This window comes from Centroberyx gerrardi, chromosome 7 (assembly GCF_048128805.1).
Source record: "Centroberyx gerrardi isolate f3 chromosome 7, fCenGer3.hap1.cur.20231027, whole genome shotgun sequence".
NCBI classification, from domain to species: domain Eukaryota; kingdom Metazoa; phylum Chordata; class Actinopteri; order Beryciformes; family Berycidae; genus Centroberyx; species Centroberyx gerrardi.
Window position 1 is genome coordinate 6,509,249 of NC_136003.1, and position 19,121 is coordinate 6,528,369.

Consider the following 19,121-nt stretch of genomic DNA (forward strand, 5'->3'; position numbering starts at 1 on the left):
AATCAAACTGAAAACGTCACTTGAGTTTTATTATCAATACATATTATCATGAAACATCCGATATTGTTCACTCAGACACACACAGAAACGGCCACAGAAGTGACTCTGGTACTGGATGACCGTGGAGAGGAAAGGCGCGATCCCTCCATCTCCAACCGTCCACTGCTTCTCCGTTTTTCTTTTTTTATTTGTTCTCTTCTTTTTTTTCTCCTTGTACGTCTTTACTTCCAGCGACCGCCCACCTTCCCTTTGCCATGGCCTTTTTTGCTGTGAGAGGAGGAGAGGAGGTAACAGAAGGAACAATGGAGGAGATAGGAAGGAAGGAAGGAAGGAAAATAAAAAATGAAAAAAGAGTGATTATACAGAAAACGATAAACAGTAGATATGAAGCATATTAAACTGTGTATAAAACTGTAACTACTCACAATTTCTGAGCATGTGAGATTCTGTTCAGCAACACAATGATCTGCAGGAAGCATACAGAGAGAATTTAGGGAAAATCTGCCTAATGCACCCTCAAAGGATTCTGCCCTGCTGTTCCTTCAGTACCAAATTAGCTGTAATCCATGGAAACTGGTTAGCTAGCTAATGCTACGTTCATGTGATATCGGATTTACAGTAAATACGAGCTGCCGACTGGGAAAAAACGTTCACGTCAAATTCCTAGTGGTGATTACAAGTAGGATGAATGGGACTTTTTTTGCGGGCTCCGATTTCTCCCACTTGGTGTCACGAATTGTGGAAGTGTGTTAACACAAGCAGCAAAATTATCAGTTATTTTCACAGTAATACAATCAAGTCTACTTAGAAAAGTGAGTAATGTCTGCTGTACTTTGTTTATGGTTGATTTTTAATTTATACTGTAAACAGAAATCATTTTGAATGTGGGCGTTCCCGTGAGTGAAATTGAGTGAGTTAAAGTCATCCCATTCTTATACTGCTTCCCATGTGACATGAACGCACCACAACAGCTATGCAGGCGTGCTTTATGGCCATATAAGGCAATATGGGCACCAATGGGTGACATCACATGTCATTTTGTCCATTACTTTCTACATCTGTTGTAATACCTCATATTTCTGGTGCTTCATGTGCTCCATGAAGTCAAACTTCTCAGACTCCAGCTGGTAGATGCAGTTCCACATCTCCTGGGCCCGTTGCCTAGGCAACACAATGAGGAAAGTTTTAGGGCTTTGAACTTTTTTTTTTTTTTACTTTGGGTGAATGTTATTGTCTATTGGGGCTTGATGAAATTCACTTCATTTGTTGCACAAATCATAAGAGATACGTTCTCTTGTCAGTGCCCTACTTGAGTCCATCCTCTTTCAAGCTGTCAATGCGCAGTTTAATTGCTGTAACGTCATTGGTTAGCCGTCAGGAGAATCTGTAATACGATTGGACCAGACTCACTTGAGTCCGTCCTCCCTCATGTTGTCGATGGCCAGCGGTTGTCGTCTCTCGACCAGAGTCTTCTTCTTGATCTCTCTGCCTGTCAGACGCTTGCCCTTCCTCGACTCAGCCTGGGACGGGTTGCGCACACACACACACACACACACACACACACACACACACAGACAAACATACAGACACACACACATACGCACACAAACCCATCATCAGAACCACCATCACCACCATTATCATCATCACCAATGCCACCATCAATGTCATCATGAGAATCATCATCTTCATCATCATCATCATCATCATCATCATCACCAACAACAACAATAACAATAACAGACTGACCTTGGCCAGGAAGCCTCCAAAGTTGGCTCCCATGCCGGACAGCACCTTCTTCTTCTTGGCGTCATCTTCAGCCTTCCTCTTGGCTTCCTCTTCCTCCTTCCTCTGCCGTTCCTCCTGAGGGATGGAGTTGGGGGGGGGGGGGGGGGGGGGTTTATAAGCAAATCATTATTATTATTATTATTATTTCTGTATCTACATGATATTAATATTCACTCTCTAAAATGAAAGGCATGAAAAGCTGAAACAAATATTTTCAAAGAAAAATAAATTCACATAGATTTCAAAGCTTTGTATGTTGAATGTTTTAATTTCCAATTACTGGAGGGGGAGATTTTATGTTTTGTTGGTGCCTACTTGATAGGGCTTGGGTGGATTTTTATCCATGAACAAATAGACCTGTGGTGTTTTGAGATAACATGAGAAAATAGAGAAACAGAATTTTATTTCATTTAATTCATCAAATATGAACATTTTTGATTTGGCCAATTTTTATACGATAATAAGGCGCTGTATCCTGCAAAATCATTTAGAAAAAAAAGAAAAATATTGATGTTCGTTTTTTTGCTGGTTATTTGAGGTCAAATGGGCAAAAAAAACCAAAACATTTTAACATTGAGCCTGTTTAAGTGTCACAGTATTATATCAGTCTGCCTGACCGGGAGATTAATATGTACATTTGTGTCTGTGTATGTGTGTGTGTGTGTGTGTGTGTGTGTGTGTGTGTGTGTGGTACCGCAATCCTGTTCTGTCTGTCCTTCTCCTTCTCTGTCCTGACCCTCTGGATCTCCGCTCTCTCTGACCGACGATGCTCCTGATGGAGGGACAGAGAGGAGGAGTGTGTGGATGAGATGAAGGAGAGAAAAGATAGAGGGAGAGAAAATGAAGGAAAGAAGAAAAGAGGGAGGGAAGGAAGGAAGGGCGGGAGGATGAAAGGATGGAAAGGAAGGGAACCAAAGAAGGAATGGAACATGAGAATATATAATATATCGACAAAAACAAATTAAGCACAAGTAAAAATCAAATGTGTTTTTTATTAATGGAAAGATACCTAAGAAATATGCAATTTTCTCATTCACTTTCCCCACCCAGATTTCTCCAGCCAATCCAGGGATTCAAACCCGTCAATCAAGAAAAAGTGTTAGTATCAAACCAGGAAGTGGACCTACAATTCGGTCCTTGAGGCCGATAAGCTCCTCCTCCTCCTTCTTCCTCTGTTCGAAGTGGACGTCGATCAGAGTCTGGAGCTCCAGTAAGTCCTTCTCCATACGCTTTCTGTGGATGTCCTGGTAGAGGGAGGGAGGCGGGAAGATGGGTAGGGGCGGGAGCGAGGTAGAGAGGATGGAGGGAATGAAGAGATGAAATGGGAGAAAGGTTGAGATGGAGCGGAAGGAAGACAAGAAAGAAGAGATTTTGTAGGATTTTTTGCACGTTAGTAGAGAAGGACAGATAGTGTTTTCTGTACAGCACTTTGTTAAAAAACTGTTAAAAGTGCTCTATAGAGTGCTTTCAGGTGACATAACGCTCCATAAACCTCTCAAGCATGACATCATTTCCCGCCCAAATAAGGGATTCCGGATCGGGCCCCCTTTCAGTATAACGTGAAAATGAATAAAGTGACTAAAATGACTGCTTTTAACTACATCCAACGTTAATATTGACTATTTTTGCTTCGGGGGTTCCTCTTTTTCTGCATTTCTTTATTTGTTGAGGTGGATTCTGATGGTTCTGAAGCTGCAAAGGAAAAAAGGAAAAAATCTCTAGCCATACTTAGCTTACCATTCCAGCATTTCGTGGCTTTGTGAAGCGACGATAACACAACATCCACATCATGGTTGTTAGCAAAATAGTTTTAAAATTCAGTAACATGTTAAAATATGTAATAACTTCATATGTCATTTCTGCTTACATTATTTCTCTCATTCAGTTTAGATAATCTCAGCTTGTTAGCTAGCTAACCATAGTCTGGGCAGCTAACCATCACTGTCTTATTGTTAACACATCTGATTTGCAAACCAGCTAGCGTATCTTGTAGAAGCTAGCATTAATAGTGGCTAGTAGTTGCATGTTAACATTAACATTGGTTGCTTTGCTAAAATAGCCACTTAGCTAGCTAACAGTTTGTTCAGGTTAACTGAGCTGACTCTTCTCAAGCTACAACTCAGAGTGTTTTGGAGTAGAGACTAGAGCTAAAGACAAGACAGTTTACTGTGTCACAGTGAGCTCCATTTGGAAACAAATCTACCTCATCTGGCTATTCACTTTTACTTATAACATTACTGAATTGATCTACACACACAATTCTCCAGTGGAACTCCATGATGTGTCAGCCGTGGTCTCTGGGTGATTTGTGACGCAGCCTCAAAGCCTCTATGAATAAACCTAACTTGACTTGATCCCCTTTGTGTAACTTACATCAAAATCCACCCTCTCCCCCTCGGGAATCTTGGGTGGGGCGAGCTGAGGCGCCATGGGTCTGCAGAAAGAAGGGAACACAAAACTTAAAAAATGCCAAATTAAGATTGAAGAATGACTAGGAGAATGTACCATTTTGGTCCTAGTCAACTAGGACCACGACAATCAAACATATAAGCAACGAGGGTGAGTGAACGTACTTGGGTTTGGGGCGCTCTTCCTCTGTTAATGAGAGAGAGAAAGAAAGACAAGCAAAAAGAGAAAGAGAATATGGATTATCATATGACTTTCCCTCAACTGTGTGAAGATGACTGCTTCATCCATCCCTCTTTGGCCATGAGAGAAAAGGACAAAAAATCTAAAAGTTGTTAGTAAAGCTATGATCATGACTGAAAGCACAGCAAGCATGTGATAAACAAATACTAAACTACTAAGCAGAGTAGGAAGTGGCAATATTCGGTTTAAATATCGGGTTGCAAATGTGACATTAAAAAAACATAAACTTTGTGTAACACTAAACTGAAATAAAAACAGTGTTTGTATCCCCATATTTGAGTCTGTAAAACGTCAATCTAGTTCCTTCCTTACCAATCCTTGGTTACTCTGGACTTATACACTACTAGATTTTGACCACATTTCACACCTATAAGGCCATTCCCAAACAACGTCAGAAGGTGTGGGTGATTTCAGTCTTTCTTGGAGAATTTGGACAATGCTCTATTGGTCTTGGAGGATATTTCATTTTGGAAAGAAACTCTTCAAATTTCATCTGAGTTAGCCAATGTGGTGCTGAATTTGAGGAGAAAATCTTGTAGTGTGAGTTTTACCCCGTTGTAAAACCACACTTCTGCAATTTCTCACCTTCCTCCTGGGCGTCTTGATCTGATGGACCAGCCACATAAAGACAGAATGAAAGATGGAGGGAAGGGAACAAAGGAATCAAAGGATTGGATTAGTGGATGAAAAGGAAGAGAGGGGCAAGCAAAGGAAGAAAGGAGAAATGGAAGGAAGGAAGGAAGGAAAGAAGGAAGGAAAGCAAAAAGGAAGGAAGGAAAGGAGGGAGAGAGGGAGGGAGACAAAAGGAAGGAAGGAAGGAAGGAGGGAGGGAAGGAAGGAAAGGAGAGAGGGAGGAAGGAAGGAAAGGAGGGAGAGGGAGGGAAACAAAAAGGAAGGATCCTTCCTTCATTTTTGTTTTCTCACCTTCCTCCTGGGCGTCTTGATCTGATGGACCAGCCACATAAAGACAGAATGAAAGATGCAGGGAAGAGAACAAAATACAAAATGGAAGGAAAGGAAGGGAGAGGAAGGATTGGATTAGTGGATGAAACGGAAGGGAGGGGCAAGCAAAGGAAGAAAGGAGACAAAATGGAAGGAAGGAAGGAAGGGAAGGAGGGAGAGGGAGGGAAACAAAAAGGAAGGGAAGAAGGATGAGAGAAGGAAGGAAGGAAGGAAGGAAAGGAGAGAGGAAGGGAGGAAGGAAGGAAGGAAGGGAGAGAGGAGTAAGGAAGGAAGGGAAGGAGAGAGGAAGGAAGGGGACAGAGAAATGAATGAAGGTAGGAAAGGAAAGCGGGAGTAAGGTAGAAAAGAAGGAAGAAAGGAAGGGTAAAAAAAGAAGGAAGGAAGGAAGGAAGGATGGAGTAAAGGAAGGAAGGAAGGAAAGAAAGAAGAAAGGAAAGAAGGAAGGAATCAATACACCAGGAGATTTGGAGGCATAAAATTGAAAGAAAGGGGGAAACAAAGTGGAAAGATAAAGGTAGAGAGAATAAAGCAGAGGAGAAGAGGACAGACGTGGAATGATTGAAAGTAAAGTTAATATCTGTTGCTGTATAGTCAGCAAGCTTAAAAAAAAACTACCATTTCCCATCATGCAACACGAGCCACACCATTGACTGGGACTAACTTGTAGCATCCACTGTGGCTGCAGGGAAATGTAGTTTTGTGAAACTCAGAACATTCATTATTACATAATGCACATGTAATTATCTACATGCAGATTGGAGTTTTAGTTATTCAAGCTTTTCTCTGAGACAGAAATAATGTCATTGGTTGAGTTAAACTTCAATGCGCGGAGCCAAAGAGGTAAGGGAGGGGGAAGCTAATATTATGAAGCCTAGCGCTTTTCCTACTAACTGAAAAAATGCTAGTCATGCTAAGTTTAGCTAGTTAGCCTAGCTGACTTTTCAAGTTCAAACTAGCCATACAAGCCTACAAGCTAGTTAGCTAGCCTGCTGACCTTCCAACATCATGAATGAATGAAAGAAAAGTCCTTTCCATTTCCATTTTTTATTTAGATTTTGACCAGTGTTCCTTCTTTGCCATTGAAATTTGCCAGTTACTACAGAGCCCCTAAAGTCCCGAAAGGTGATATTTCTTTTATCTTGTGCGCACAAGATAAAAAAATATCACCTTGTGCGCACAAGTTATTATCTTGTGCGCACAAGATAATAACTTGTTCCCACAAGATAATAACTTGTTCCCACAAGATAATTAACTTCTGTGCACAAGATAAAAAAAATATCACTTTTCGGGACTTTAAGTAAGTTACAGTAGCTAACTGGTGCTCCGGAAAACTGTGGTTCTTTGTCCCGCCCATTCAGGTTTAACTCAACCAATGAGATTATTTCTGCCTCCAGAGCAGCTCTGCCTCTCAGAAATGTTTTTAGAAGTAAAACTCCCATCTGCTATGTACATGTGTATAATTATGAATGTCAGCATACAACATACATGTAATTGCAAATGTAGATATGAATAAAATGTATAGCTTTTAAAAGCAAAATATGTTCCATAATAGAACTATTTCTATGATTTTGGACTGGTCAGCCAACATTTGGTGAACATGAACAAGCCTCTCCAAAAGTTAGGCAGGACAGCCATGACTGTCTGATATCATTGAGACAAATCCTGAAGCTGCCCCAATGACTATTTGAAAACAACACTGTCAATGCAGTGACAGTATCAGGGATGGTGCCAATGTGCTGCTGGCACATTTCCAGGTTTGTAATGGTTCATTACAATGAAATAGAGCTGATTTGTAAAAGCTCAAACCAGAGCTTAATTCATGTTCATAAAATAAAGAGATTTGTTCCTGATTTGATTTGTTCCTGAAAATGATGCTATTTTAGCATCATTTTATATACTATTTGAAAAGAGTAACTTACCCTTACAAAATTATTGATAGTACAGATTTAAATCAAATTCTAGGTAGGTCTACTTAAGCTCTTGTTTGACAATGACTCAGAGTGAACCCTCTGTATTTTAGAGATGAAATTACAAGCTTGAGATAATGACCCCCCCCCCCCATTTTTTATATGTATCAAAACAAACTATTGACTCTTCAAATATTGACTGAAATGACCAAGATCATACCATAGAATATCATATTTGAATATTTGAATTCTGTTTTGGGTTAATTTCCCCTTTAAAAGATTAGAAGCAACAGTGAGCAATGAGAAAAACAGTGAAACAATACTACAACTCTTGATGAATATGTCTGTGGGAATATGCAATGATATTATATATATGATATTATCCTTACATGTGGAAAGGTCTTAAAGAAATACTTTACTGTATGTGCCAGTAATAGCCTACAAATGCAAAACACCATTTAGATTTGGTATTAAAATTGCAATGCAGGTAACTTCATCTGCATTGGGTTTTAACACCAGCAGTAAATTGTGTCTTAAAGTGTGATACATGATGGTGTGCTCTCACCCTACCTTGATACTCTTGCTGCTCTGATAGCCCGGGCCAGCACAGTTTCAGCCAATGGGAAAGCAGGATAGAGGGGAAGTTGACAGGTCAGAGTTAGTGCAGCCTCACACAGTACTCACACCGTTACGAAGAAGGAAAGGAACACCGGTGGTCTGGTTGAGAGTTTCTTCAGACAAGCTGCAAGATGCATTTATGTCTCTTGAAGGCAGGCTTTTATCAAAACCTGAACTACGTAATCTCATAAAATTTCGTGAAATGAGCACAAACTCTGAAACGCAGATTACGTGTTGTGGACACGAATTATGTGAAGATTACGTTCCTCCACCATGAATTGAATTCTGTGGCAACAGCATGAATTGGACACAACATTTTCACCTAAAGGTTGGCTAAGTTTAGGCAAGTAAAACAACTTTGGTTAAGGTTATCGTTAAGGTGAGGAAACTAAAGCAACTTGGTTAAAGTCGAGATGAAACGGCATTTCGAGAGTATCTAACTTCCGTATCGTGACGTATTTCCGAGTGAAACAGGAAAGACAGGCGGGACATAACGTTGGGAGGAATTTGATTTGAACGTTGAAAAGTGGGTGTGTCATAACACCCGAAGACACACCGAAGTACCATGCTGTTGCTAGCTAGCTAACTAATGAATCTTAGCCTCTTAGCTCTGTGCGCTAAAAGTTGAAGATTGATTGATGGGTGGATGTCATGATATTATTGGTTGAAATTAGTTACGGGCATGCTTACGTAAGCACACGGCATATTTTGTTTTACAGGAAGAAAACATGATTGAATTTTGATATAAGAATACAATGAAATTGATTTTTGGTATTTTTTTTGGCATATATTGTTAAATAGGTGCACAGTATGACCGGGGATGTGATCTAAAAGGGTTAAAAAGGCATTTTTCATTTCATTTCATCTTTAAAGTTAGGGAAAGGCTTTGGTCATGGTTAAAAAGTAATTAAACCCCAAACCTAAATCTGTGGTGAACCCTGACACCTAGTGGTGTAGGTAAGGGTAGGGAACCTAATGCTAGGGTACTGAACTGGCCATCTGCTATTGGATGATCTTTGGTACCAGGTGATGTCACCACCTGTTGTTCTCAATAGAAGGTGAGATCACCTGGCACCAAAGATTTGGGTTTGGTATAGTTACTCTTTAAATAAGAAAAACATCAGCTAAAAATCAAAACTTCACTCACAGTAAAGATCTTCCTACTAGAAGCTGGGAATCAAACACAGGTTGTCAGAATTGAAGGCAAATTACGCCCATCCACCGCAACACTATTTCAATGTCCCATTACTAACCCCAATTCTCCCCACTTGGAGAATTCAACATTGTCATTGGTTCTCCGGAGTTGTTTGCGTCCAGCCCTAGTTGGAGAAAAAAATATCCCCGCCCCCTCAACCATGACTTTTGGTTTTCAGTGTCAGCGGTTTTCAATGTCAACGCTCCCTCCGCACAGGAGTGCGAGACTAATAGTCGTGCAACTTCTGCCTCCTTCATGAGACCCTTTCGTGGTGGGAAAACGTAATTCTCTCATTTTAAGTTTATGGAGCACATATTTGCATTTTAAGAATTCGTGCTTATTTCACGAAATCTCAGGAGACCGAACCAGAATCCGTTTAATCGCTTAATCGCCCTTTAATCGCTGTGGTGGCGCTCGCACAGAGACATGTACAAAAGCATCTTTGTTCCCTATAAAATCTTGTTTGTTTCCTCAGTTGTTGTCTTACTGTATATTTCCCTGTTGGGATAATAAAGTTTACCTATAGCTGAGCTTACAGAAAACGTGCAGACATGTAATTCATCGGGCACGTCTTTGGGAAGTCTACTGTACATGTGGGAGTCTGTCTGTCCTTACCTCCCCCATCCTCCTCCGCCTGCTCGGCCTCCTCCTGCTCAACCTCCACCTCCGCCTCCTCAGCCTCTGAGAGAGTCAGAGAAAAGAAGAGAGAGAGAAAAGAAAGACACACCAAAACAGGGAGAGAAATGGGACACAAAGTGACCAATGAAATAGAAATGTGAAGTCTCCTTCAGATTCAATGTAGTTTCATGTCATATGCCACTCAACTTACCCTCTGCCTGCTCCCTACAGAAAGAGGAAAAGGAAGATAAAGAGAAATATGACAGTTAACATTACCACTAAGTTATTAGCTATGCTGTGCATTTACATTGGAATTAACAAGTGAGAAAGGACACCAAATGACAAACAGTGATACATGTAGTTCTACTCACTCGTACTCCTCTTCTACATCTGACATGACTGCAGTAAAGAGAAACAATAATTGATCAAATCAATAAGAAGAGAAGATCATTGATAAAGACCTAGAATGCAGCAAACTGAAGTGCAACAAACTTATTAGGACCAGAAGTTTGAACCAGTGAAATATTCAAATGAATAAGAAAATATATATATATATGAAACACGACAACAAATGCATTCCAAAATTTCTAGCACGGTTCATGAGGTTTGGATAAATGAGGCAGTGGGAGCAGTAGAGGCCTAAAGGTTGAAGATGAAGGATTGGGACTGGAAAGTTGCCAGTTCGAATCCCAGGATCAGCTGGGAAAAACTGGCCAGGAAAACTGAATGACAAACATTCCACTTCCTCAGTACCTACAGCACTGCCAAGGTGCCCTTGAGCATGGCATGTAACACCCAGCTGCTCCAGTGGAACAGCTCAGTGGCCAATCGCTGAAGCCAGCGGTTGTACTGGGCAGCTCCCAGGTGTGAATGTGCGTAACAGTGTGAATACATAAACTTGAAGGCAATTTCAGTAGCAAGTAGTGATGGGACGATATATCGATATATCGATATATCGCGATACAAAAATGTGACAATACGTATCGTGGGGCAGAAAAATGAATGGTGATATTAGCTCCATGTTATTCTGCTGTAGTAATCACAAATGAGACGCTTGATCATCACAATTTCACAAGCTCTCCATCCAAATTATATTATTGTTACTTTGTAATGACATTTTTAAATTGTTTACATTCTAGCGAGCCAATGCCAGAAATAAACATAATTCTGCAGACATACTTTGTCGTCATTGAACTTTTATTTATTACATTGTGAGTTCTGAAGACTGCAGTACAGAGAAATCATGTTGGTTTGTATTTCTTCACCTACTGTAGTACTTCTCTGCTATTGAAAATGACTATTAAACGGAAACGGGAACATTTACACTTATTTTTGGATGCTTGTAATGCTGTGATACATAAATGTAAGCTTGTACTTGCTATAAGATAGAGTTTCATCACCACTTGAAAACTGAGACCCAGTCTGACATAATCATGAATGCAGTATAGGGAAACTCAGTTTACCCACCTGTTTATGTCCAGGAATCACAGTAAATTGTAGCAAACTGATGTACGGTATATAAAGATAGGGGTTCTCAAAGAAATTTTTATTTTTTTCTGAAAATGTAACTGATTTTTGTTTCTGTTTTGTTTGCCTTATGATGATCACCAATTGGAGGTCAGTTTTCCCACCATTTTATTCACCACTACTTGACTGGACATGATTGAAATAGCATGAAGCATCAATAATGTGAATATTACTTTTGAAGTTAATAGCTACCTGGACCACAAAACAGCCACATTTTAGACGATATATCACATGTTTTTTTTAAATATTGCATAATGTAAATGCAGGTTTTAAGGCCTGGCAAGTAAGTAAATAAGTAAGTAAGTAAGTGAGTGAGTCATCATCACCAAACCACAGGTGGCCACAGTCACTATTTTCCTCTGATTAATCACTTTGGAGATAGAAATATACACACAGACACACCAGCTCAGAGAGAGACAACGCATGCTGGGATGGTTTTGGCTATAAATTGCCTCTCTGAGCTGCCATTGTTCTGACACAAACGCACACACACACACACACACGGGTGGGTGCTGACACCCTCCTGGCAGGGACTCGGCGAGATTGATGGAGCGTCAACAGGTGAGAATGTGACAAGGGGTTAAACGCAGAAACACAGAGAGAGAGATCGAGTCTCTGTCACTTTCTACAGTTTCCCTCTCTCTCTCTCTCTCTCTCTCTCTCTATCCTCTTGTGTCCCCCTCTCTCACTTTCTCCCTCCTTCCCCTGGTTTCTGACAAACTAGATGGGATGATTTATGAACTGATTGATGAACACAAAGCATCAGAACAAAAGAAAGGGTAGATACACATTTCCTCGCAAGGTATTTTGATTTTATATTAAAAGTGTATTAAAAGATAACAGCTAATTAGAGTGTCTAGCTCAGTGGTTCTCAACGTTGGGTCCGGGACCGCCAGGGGTCCTTGAGGGGGTTCCAGGGGGTCCCCAGCAAATTTGTGAATTGTTAAACTTCACCATCATTTCATTTACAAGAAGTTAACACAATTAGAGAATGCAGAAGAATGACTGTTTTGATCATAGTTTCACTGTTATCTCTCCACCTACAATACAGATAGTCATGGAAATCTGGACAAAATCATATCTAACATTAAATATATTCTCAGATTTGGGTCAGAGAGACAAAATCTCATCAAATGGGGGTCTGTGGCTCTAATGTGGACTAAATTAGGGGTCCATGATATGAAAAATGTTGAGAATCACTTGTCTAGCTCAAACATTTCTACACATTTTAAAACATTCTCTAAAACCTTAAATGGGTGAAAAGCAGCTTGTTTTGAAAAATCACAGTGATTTGAGAGAGAAAATTCTCATTTCAGTCCTTCGTCCATCATCCCTCCATACTCTCCCCCCCTCCACTCACTCTCTCTCTCCATCTTTCTGTCATCGGGAGCAATTTATAGGGGTGCTGTCATTGCGCGGGGGGGAATTTATAGAGGCGGTAACTGTCATCGGACGTTCCGCCTTCTCTCTCTCCTCTCTGTTGTCGTGCCCGCCGCCACCGGCAGACTGGCATAACCGGACACCGCCAGGCCTTTCAGTGGCAGATCAATCAGCCCCTCATCTCCCATGCACTCCCACTGACCCTCTGTCCGTCTGTCTGTCCCAACTCTCTGCTTTTGTCCATCCTATGTAAGTGAATTATATGTCTGTCTCTCTTGCAGTCAATTAGTCACTCTGTCTCTTCCTCTGTCTGTTTTTAACTTGATGCAGTCATGAATTCCAGGTTTCCTACAGTTTCAATTTCAAAACGGATTTTTCCAGATTCATTTCATCTGATTTGAAGATTTTGGTTGGTGTTCAGTATGATTTGCCCCGACTGAAGATTATTCTTTACAGCAAATATCAAGAGTATGTGAGATGATGTGGCTCTAAAACCACATAAATTGTGTAGGCAAATGTATATACTTTTCCAAACTTTTTATGCAATTTCCAAACTTATCACGACCTGGAAGTTAAGAAGACCAGACACTCCTGATTCCTTTAGGAAAAATCCATTAGGTCTAGTTTAGTTTAGCTTATTTGTGCGAGAAAGTAAAATAGAAAATGTTAATAGAAAAAATTAAACAAGATTGTCCAGTTGAAAAAACCCCATAATGCTTGTGAGATGACACCTATATCAAATACAACTGAGTCGCTGAAAAGGAAATGAACTTACAAATAATTAACTTACAAATAAAAATTTAAATGAAATTGACTTACAAATGAAAATGAGTAAAAATTGGAAAAATAGTACAAAAGTAATAGTAGTTTACACAAAGCAATAATAACTGTCATGAAAAAAGTAAATGACAAAATGAAAACTCCACTTAGAGAAACAAGTAAAATCCCTTTTAAAAGTGTTTTGCCACATGAACAAAAATGAGTGAAATCTAAATATTGAGCCTCATGAATAATTTTTAACCCTTGTATTTACCCAGGGAGGGTCTGCAGAGCATGTATGCACTTTTTCATTGACACACATTGACTTCACAGGAGCCACTGGGGGTTTAGTGCCTTGCTCAAAGGCAGTGAGAGTGCAGCTTTAAAAGGGAGAGGAAAGGCTCTGTAACCTCAAGGGAGGAAAGGGTAAGGAATATGGACAAAGGGTGAGAGGGAGGAAGGAAAGAATGGATGGATGGAGGGACAGAGAGATGAGAGGTGCACATTTCAACACCTTCGTCGGGACGGGGCGGACGGGACGGGGCAGGGCAACGGGAAACCGTTCCATTCTGAGCTAAACGGAGAAAGAAAGAACGAGGGGATTTGGGAGAAGAGTCGAGTTACACCGGGCAACAGGCACAGGCATTAGCTGGGGAATTCTGAGGGGTTAATTTTAGTCAAGGGCGATGTGTGTGTGTGTGTGTGTGTGTCGTAGAGGAGATCGGGTGAGCCACAATACCTCATTAGCGTTAAAGAGCGCCTATTGTATTAATAGTTTCTAGATAGAACAAGGAGAGAAGGATATGAGGGTAGAGGAAAGGAGAGGAGAGGGAGGGAGAGAAGTAGGAAGGAGGAGAGGAGAAGAGAGGAGAGGAAACAAGGAGAGGAGAAGAGAAGAGATGAGGAGAGGAAACAAGGAGAGTAGAGGAGAAGAGAGGAGAGGAAAGGAGAGGAGGGGAGGAACAAGGAGAAAGATGGGGGATGGAAGGAGAAATAGAAGGAGGACGGGAGGAGAGAATGAGGAAAAAATGGAGAGAAGGAACTAAGAGGAGAGTTTCAGAGGAAAGAGAAGAGGAAGAGGAATACAAAGAAGAATAGAAATAGAAATGATTACGTGATTTGATCTTACAGCTTTTGCTAAAACAATTCTACAGGTCAATGAAATCCCTTCAGCAATCCCTTGTCACACGGCTGATTGAAGTCAAAATTTCAACCTGTTCATAAATGTATTTCGCAAATGTGAATGTTGCTGTTGTTGTGCTAAAGTGCTGCAAGAGGTGATAAATTCAAGCTAATGTTCATAGTTAAAGTGCCAACTCTCCTCTCTCCTCATAGATGCCATATAATCCTATCTGGACCATAGGAAAATGAAAATGAAATGTTTTTGTGTATAACAAATGACAGCTATTATTTTGAGCGAAGGCCTTAAAATCACACAGAATTAGTAATAGTCACCCATAATGTGCTTGACTTCCATGGCAATAATCATTTTTGTATGAGCATTTGTCTTTTTTTTTTTAAATGGTGGATATTGCATTTTGCAACAAAACTCTTCAAATTTAAGACATTTTAGGGCAAGATATCCAGTATCCCATTTCAAGCAGTAGTCGCTTTATGTCTCTGTAGCAAATAACACTACAATGGAGTCCAGAGGCATAAGAGAAACCACCTAAAAAAAAGCACTCAAGTGTGTTTGCTTTTCAAATGAGAGCTTATGGAATTAAAGGAGTGGGAGGGATGTGAAAATGTGACACTCACTAAGCTACAAGAGAAAAGACTCATTCATTCATTAACCACACCGACAACTAGGAACCTCTGTCAGAGGGCAGCGACCTCAACCAGCCACTGTTACTGTACTACACACACACACACACACACACACACACACACACACACACATTACCAACTGCATAGATCACATTTGTGCATGCAGACACCTGTTTAGTACCCTCCTCTTTCCTCTTTGAGGGCTAAAGTTAGCTAGCCTGACATCAGACTGCTAGCATGTGTGTATGTGGTTATCAAAGAGCAACGGGGGTTAAGGAACAATGTGAAGGGTGGCATGCTCACACATAAGCACACACACCCCTAACTAGCTGTCAGGCACGGTCGTTTCACAGCTAGCTCTAAAGAAGGAACCGCAAGCTAGCTAACAGCGCTGTAGTCCTAACCACTGAATCCACACCTGAACTGGATCAAAACACCAAAAATGCCATATCATATGTGCCATTTTCTGGATGCTGTTATCCAAAGTGCCTTTCAGTACTAAGAATATACATTTTTGGCAGTGTTAGCGACATGCTATAAAGGACCACAATGCACATAAATATAAATATATGTCCACCTACAAAGATACACAGGGTGCCATGGTTTTCTAAATGTGTGAAAGTACAAACACACCAGTGTCCGCTGGGCTAGCACAGACAAGCAGACACACTGCAGATGCAGATGTAAGCAGGTAAGAGGTTACACAGTTCACTCAAGCTAGACGTTCGTCTGTCAACGCTCATCTGTCTCACTTAAGCGCCACGAAAAGTAAAAGTAAGCACAGATAGAGGGACTGGCATATGACATTTTGGCTCGGTTTAAGCACATGATGCTGTTAATATAGAAACTGTGGTGTAAAATACTAGAAAAACTTGCTTTTTCCCCTTGAAATACACTGACCAGTTGAATCCAGCTCTCTTGCTGATCTGATTTTCACCTGTTAAATCCACTTCAGTCATGAAGGGAGGGAGGCAGCGTAAAGAAGGATTTTCAACTAGACTGTGCAACTGAATATCAGGAAAGCCCTCTTCATATCAGCTTTCAGTAAGAAAAATGATCATTTTGAGATTATCCTGCCGTCATCCTGCGAGAACCAAAACCTTGAGAACTCAAAAAGAAAGAGAGACAAAATGGCAGACAGACAAACGTACCTGTATGAAAGTGGGTTTTACCGGCTGAGAGAAAGAAAGACAGACAGACAGACAGACAGAGGGATAGAGAGACAGGCAAGAGAATGGCAATTGAAGACGGAGACAATGGCAGCTTTATACAGGGAGGGGGGCCGGCACCGTGTTGGTGTGTGTTGTATGTGTGTACGCATGCTGTGAGAATTACTGAGTGTTGGAGTGTGCACTACAAGAATAACTGTGAGTCTGTGTGCGCAGAAATGTGCAGATTTGTTTGAGTGTGTGTGTGTGTGTGTGTGTGTCCAGGGCAGGGGGCCACAGGCGGATTAAGCGGAGGCAGAAAGACGAGCACCTCGCAGGATTAGGGAGAACAGAGGGGCTGACCTCACCGGACAAATGGAGGAGTGCAAACGGGGCAAGTGGAGAGGGGGATGACAAAAGGAAGAGGGAGGGTGTGACGGATGGAGAGAGAGACAGAGAGAGAGAGAGAGAGAGAGAGAGAGATGGCAAACGAGAGCCTGAGAGATAGAGAAGAGGCAGTTGGTAAAGAGAGTCAGAGAGACAAAGACATGAACATTTCTTTATTCTCATTCGTTCATTCATAGCTGCAGATCATTGACGTTCCTGTTTTGGAATTCTATAATTGAATCGATTTGGACTTTCTGCATAGCTGCATGGTTTGGTAACCTGTCCATCACAGTAAAGATAGACAGTAAAATTAATGAGTGAAAGAAAGAGTGAGAGAAAATAAAATGAGAAGAGAGAGAAATAGAGGCAGAGAGAGTGAGAGGGAGGGGAAGACAGCTGGAAAATTAAGACAGTGGCAGGACAGCGAAAGAAGAGATGAATAACCACAGTAAGAAAGAGGAAGGTGAGTGAGGAAGAGGAAGCGGCAGAGGTATACAGGCTGATAGACTGAGAGAGAGAATGAGAGAGAGTGAACAAGGTGGAGGATGATCACCAACCACAGGGAAGGGGGAAGAGAGAGAAAAGGATGGACAGAGAAAGGGGAAAAAATGAAAGAGGTATGGTGAGCAACCATAGAGAGGGAGAAGAGAGAGAATGGATACTCAGCAACAGTAGGAAAAGAGAGATAAGAGGAGCGAGGGAGGAGACTACAGACAGGCAGACAGAGGGATGAGCAGAGCAGATCCAGAAATAGAGGAGTGACAGCTTTATTCAGTTTCTTTTTCCATGAAAGGGGAGGTTTCCATTTCACAGAGAGATCCCCATGTAGACAGAGAGAACCCACAAAAAAAGCCCCTGCGACTAAATGGGACTACAGTAGTTTAGGCTGCAATAAATCCTGTTCATTGACTGGAGTGAGGGTCTTAACTTAGGTCTGTTGTGGAAGTCATTGTGCTGTTCATGGCTACACCGAAGAGTTACACCAAACCCAAACCTGTCTGGTGCAAACCCAACCATCTGCTATTGGCTGGTCTTTGAGCCAGGGGATGTCACCACCTGTTGTACTCTATAGAAAGCGACATACTCTTCAAAGTTACTATATGCAATATTTTGGCACTTCTATAACGTTAAAATATCGTGTGGTTTCATAAGCTGACGTAGGGCCCTCCCTTACAAAGGGTGGTATGGTGGTACTGAGTGGTATTTTCAGTTGTAATATTTGGAGGACTTTCACATTGGACAAGATAACATTGTGTCAGCAGTTCTGTTCTACCGTAAATCCTCTAATAGTGGCCTGTAGTCAATTAAAAGCCGGGTCTCCGATAATGGCCGGGGGCGTGGTTGACACGAACAAATAAAGGCCGGCCTCAAATACAGGCCAGGGAAAAAAACAAAGGAAACAAAACTAGGTCAAAACCTAGTACATGGCTGGACTGTGTCCGTCTCCTCTCTCCGCCGCTGTCCTCTCCACCGCGCCCACGGCCCGCATTGATCCTCCCGATCCAAGCCCCGGATCACCGGGAACACATCGGCGCCCAGGTTCAGTTAGCTTCAGCTTACATGCAAACAACGGTGGATACCGGTAAACTCCTGGTGCCTGTTTGTAATTGTAGTTTGTAGTAACGTACAAGTGCCACAAGATGGCTCGGCCGGCGGAAGTCTCTGGAGCATGCCGTCGTCAATTACCGTAATTATCGTAATGCATTGCAGTAACAAAAAAACGTCTGCCTAACGTACCCCAACAGAAGCAGATCAGAAAACAAGGAGGCTTTGTACTAAAATATGAGCAAATATACTTATCAAACAGAGGGAATTAGAAATAAAGGCCTGTCTCTAATATAAGCCTGCTTCCAATAAAGGCCTGGTACCCTCTGCAGTTGAAGTAAATAAAGGCCCGGGCCAATATTAGAGGATTTACGGTATTTCTGAAATTAGGTGAAACTGTAATGTATGTGCACCTACAGTATGTACTACAGTATGGTACTACTGTACCATACAGGTATACCATGGTAGTACAGTGGCATGGTTTTTTGGTTACAATCATGATGGTACAGTACCATGGTATAGCATGGTTTTACCATGGCATTGTACTATGAAAGGTAGTTTTGATAGTATTACCATGGAACTTTTTTGTATGGGCTAGTTGCCTGCACTGGAAAACCAGCACCGCAGCCAGTCTGCTAGCCTATTTTCTTGGTGTTTACAATTCCCAGCTCCAACCATCTCTACAAGCTCAGAATTCACTAAATTGCTGTTGCTTTCTTCAAAAGTGCTAACAATAACATGGGGACGAAACATCTCTGGTTCAAGATTCGAGAAATTAGATTCCGTTAGTTACTAACCAAAAAAGCCTCGTTCTGTTTAAAAAGCTCTCAGATAAAGAAAGAGGAGAAACTAGTAGCAACATTAGGCTAG

General features: G+C 41.3%; 1 protein-coding gene across 5 annotated transcripts; it reads right to left on the reverse strand.

Annotated features, from left to right (window-relative positions):
* Nucleotides 1-2: 2 nt before the first annotated feature.
* Nucleotides 3-16,421, reverse strand: tnnt1 (troponin T type 1 (skeletal, slow)). Of its 5 annotated transcripts, XM_078284645.1 has the most exons (15): nucleotides 16,344-16,381; nucleotides 13,919-13,978; nucleotides 10,110-10,137; nucleotides 9,950-9,963; nucleotides 9,736-9,801; nucleotides 7,878-7,895; nucleotides 4,362-4,383; nucleotides 4,162-4,222; nucleotides 2,916-3,032; nucleotides 2,483-2,560; nucleotides 1,750-1,863; nucleotides 1,411-1,520; nucleotides 1,071-1,161; nucleotides 426-466; nucleotides 3-267 (listed from the first exon to the last, which is right to left on the reverse strand). In XM_078284645.1, exons 3-15 carry the CDS (start codon nucleotides 10,133-10,135, stop codon nucleotides 222-224), a joined length of 804 nt encoding a protein of 267 aa, XP_078140771.1. In that variant the 5' UTR covers nucleotides 10,136-10,137; nucleotides 13,919-13,978; nucleotides 16,344-16,381; the 3' UTR covers nucleotides 3-221. The 5 variants fall into 5 exon arrangements, with proteins under 5 accessions (XP_078140771.1, XP_078140770.1, XP_078140772.1 ...); XM_078284644.1 differs by lacking the exon at nucleotides 13,919-13,978 and having other exon boundaries at nucleotides 16,323-16,421; XM_078284646.1 differs by lacking the exons at nucleotides 7,878-7,895; nucleotides 13,919-13,978 and having other exon boundaries at nucleotides 16,323-16,420.
* Nucleotides 16,422-19,121: the final 2,700 nt, after the last annotated feature.

What these genes read in the sequence shown, in the direction of transcription:
- tnnt1 (XM_078284644.1), bottom strand. Translation starts at nt 10,135, where the DNA reads ATGTCAGATGTAGAAGAGGAGTACGA. An exon ending in GAAGAGCGCCCCAAACCCAA is followed by an intron (nt 4,223 to 4,361) that starts GTACGTTCACTC and finishes TTCTTTCTGCAG; the next exon opens with ACCCATGGCGCCTCAGCTCG. An exon ending in ATGAGGGAGGACGGACTCAA is followed by an intron (nt 1,162 to 1,410) that starts GTGAGTCTGGTC and finishes TGTGTTGCCTAG; the next exon opens with GCAACGGGCCCAGGAGATGT.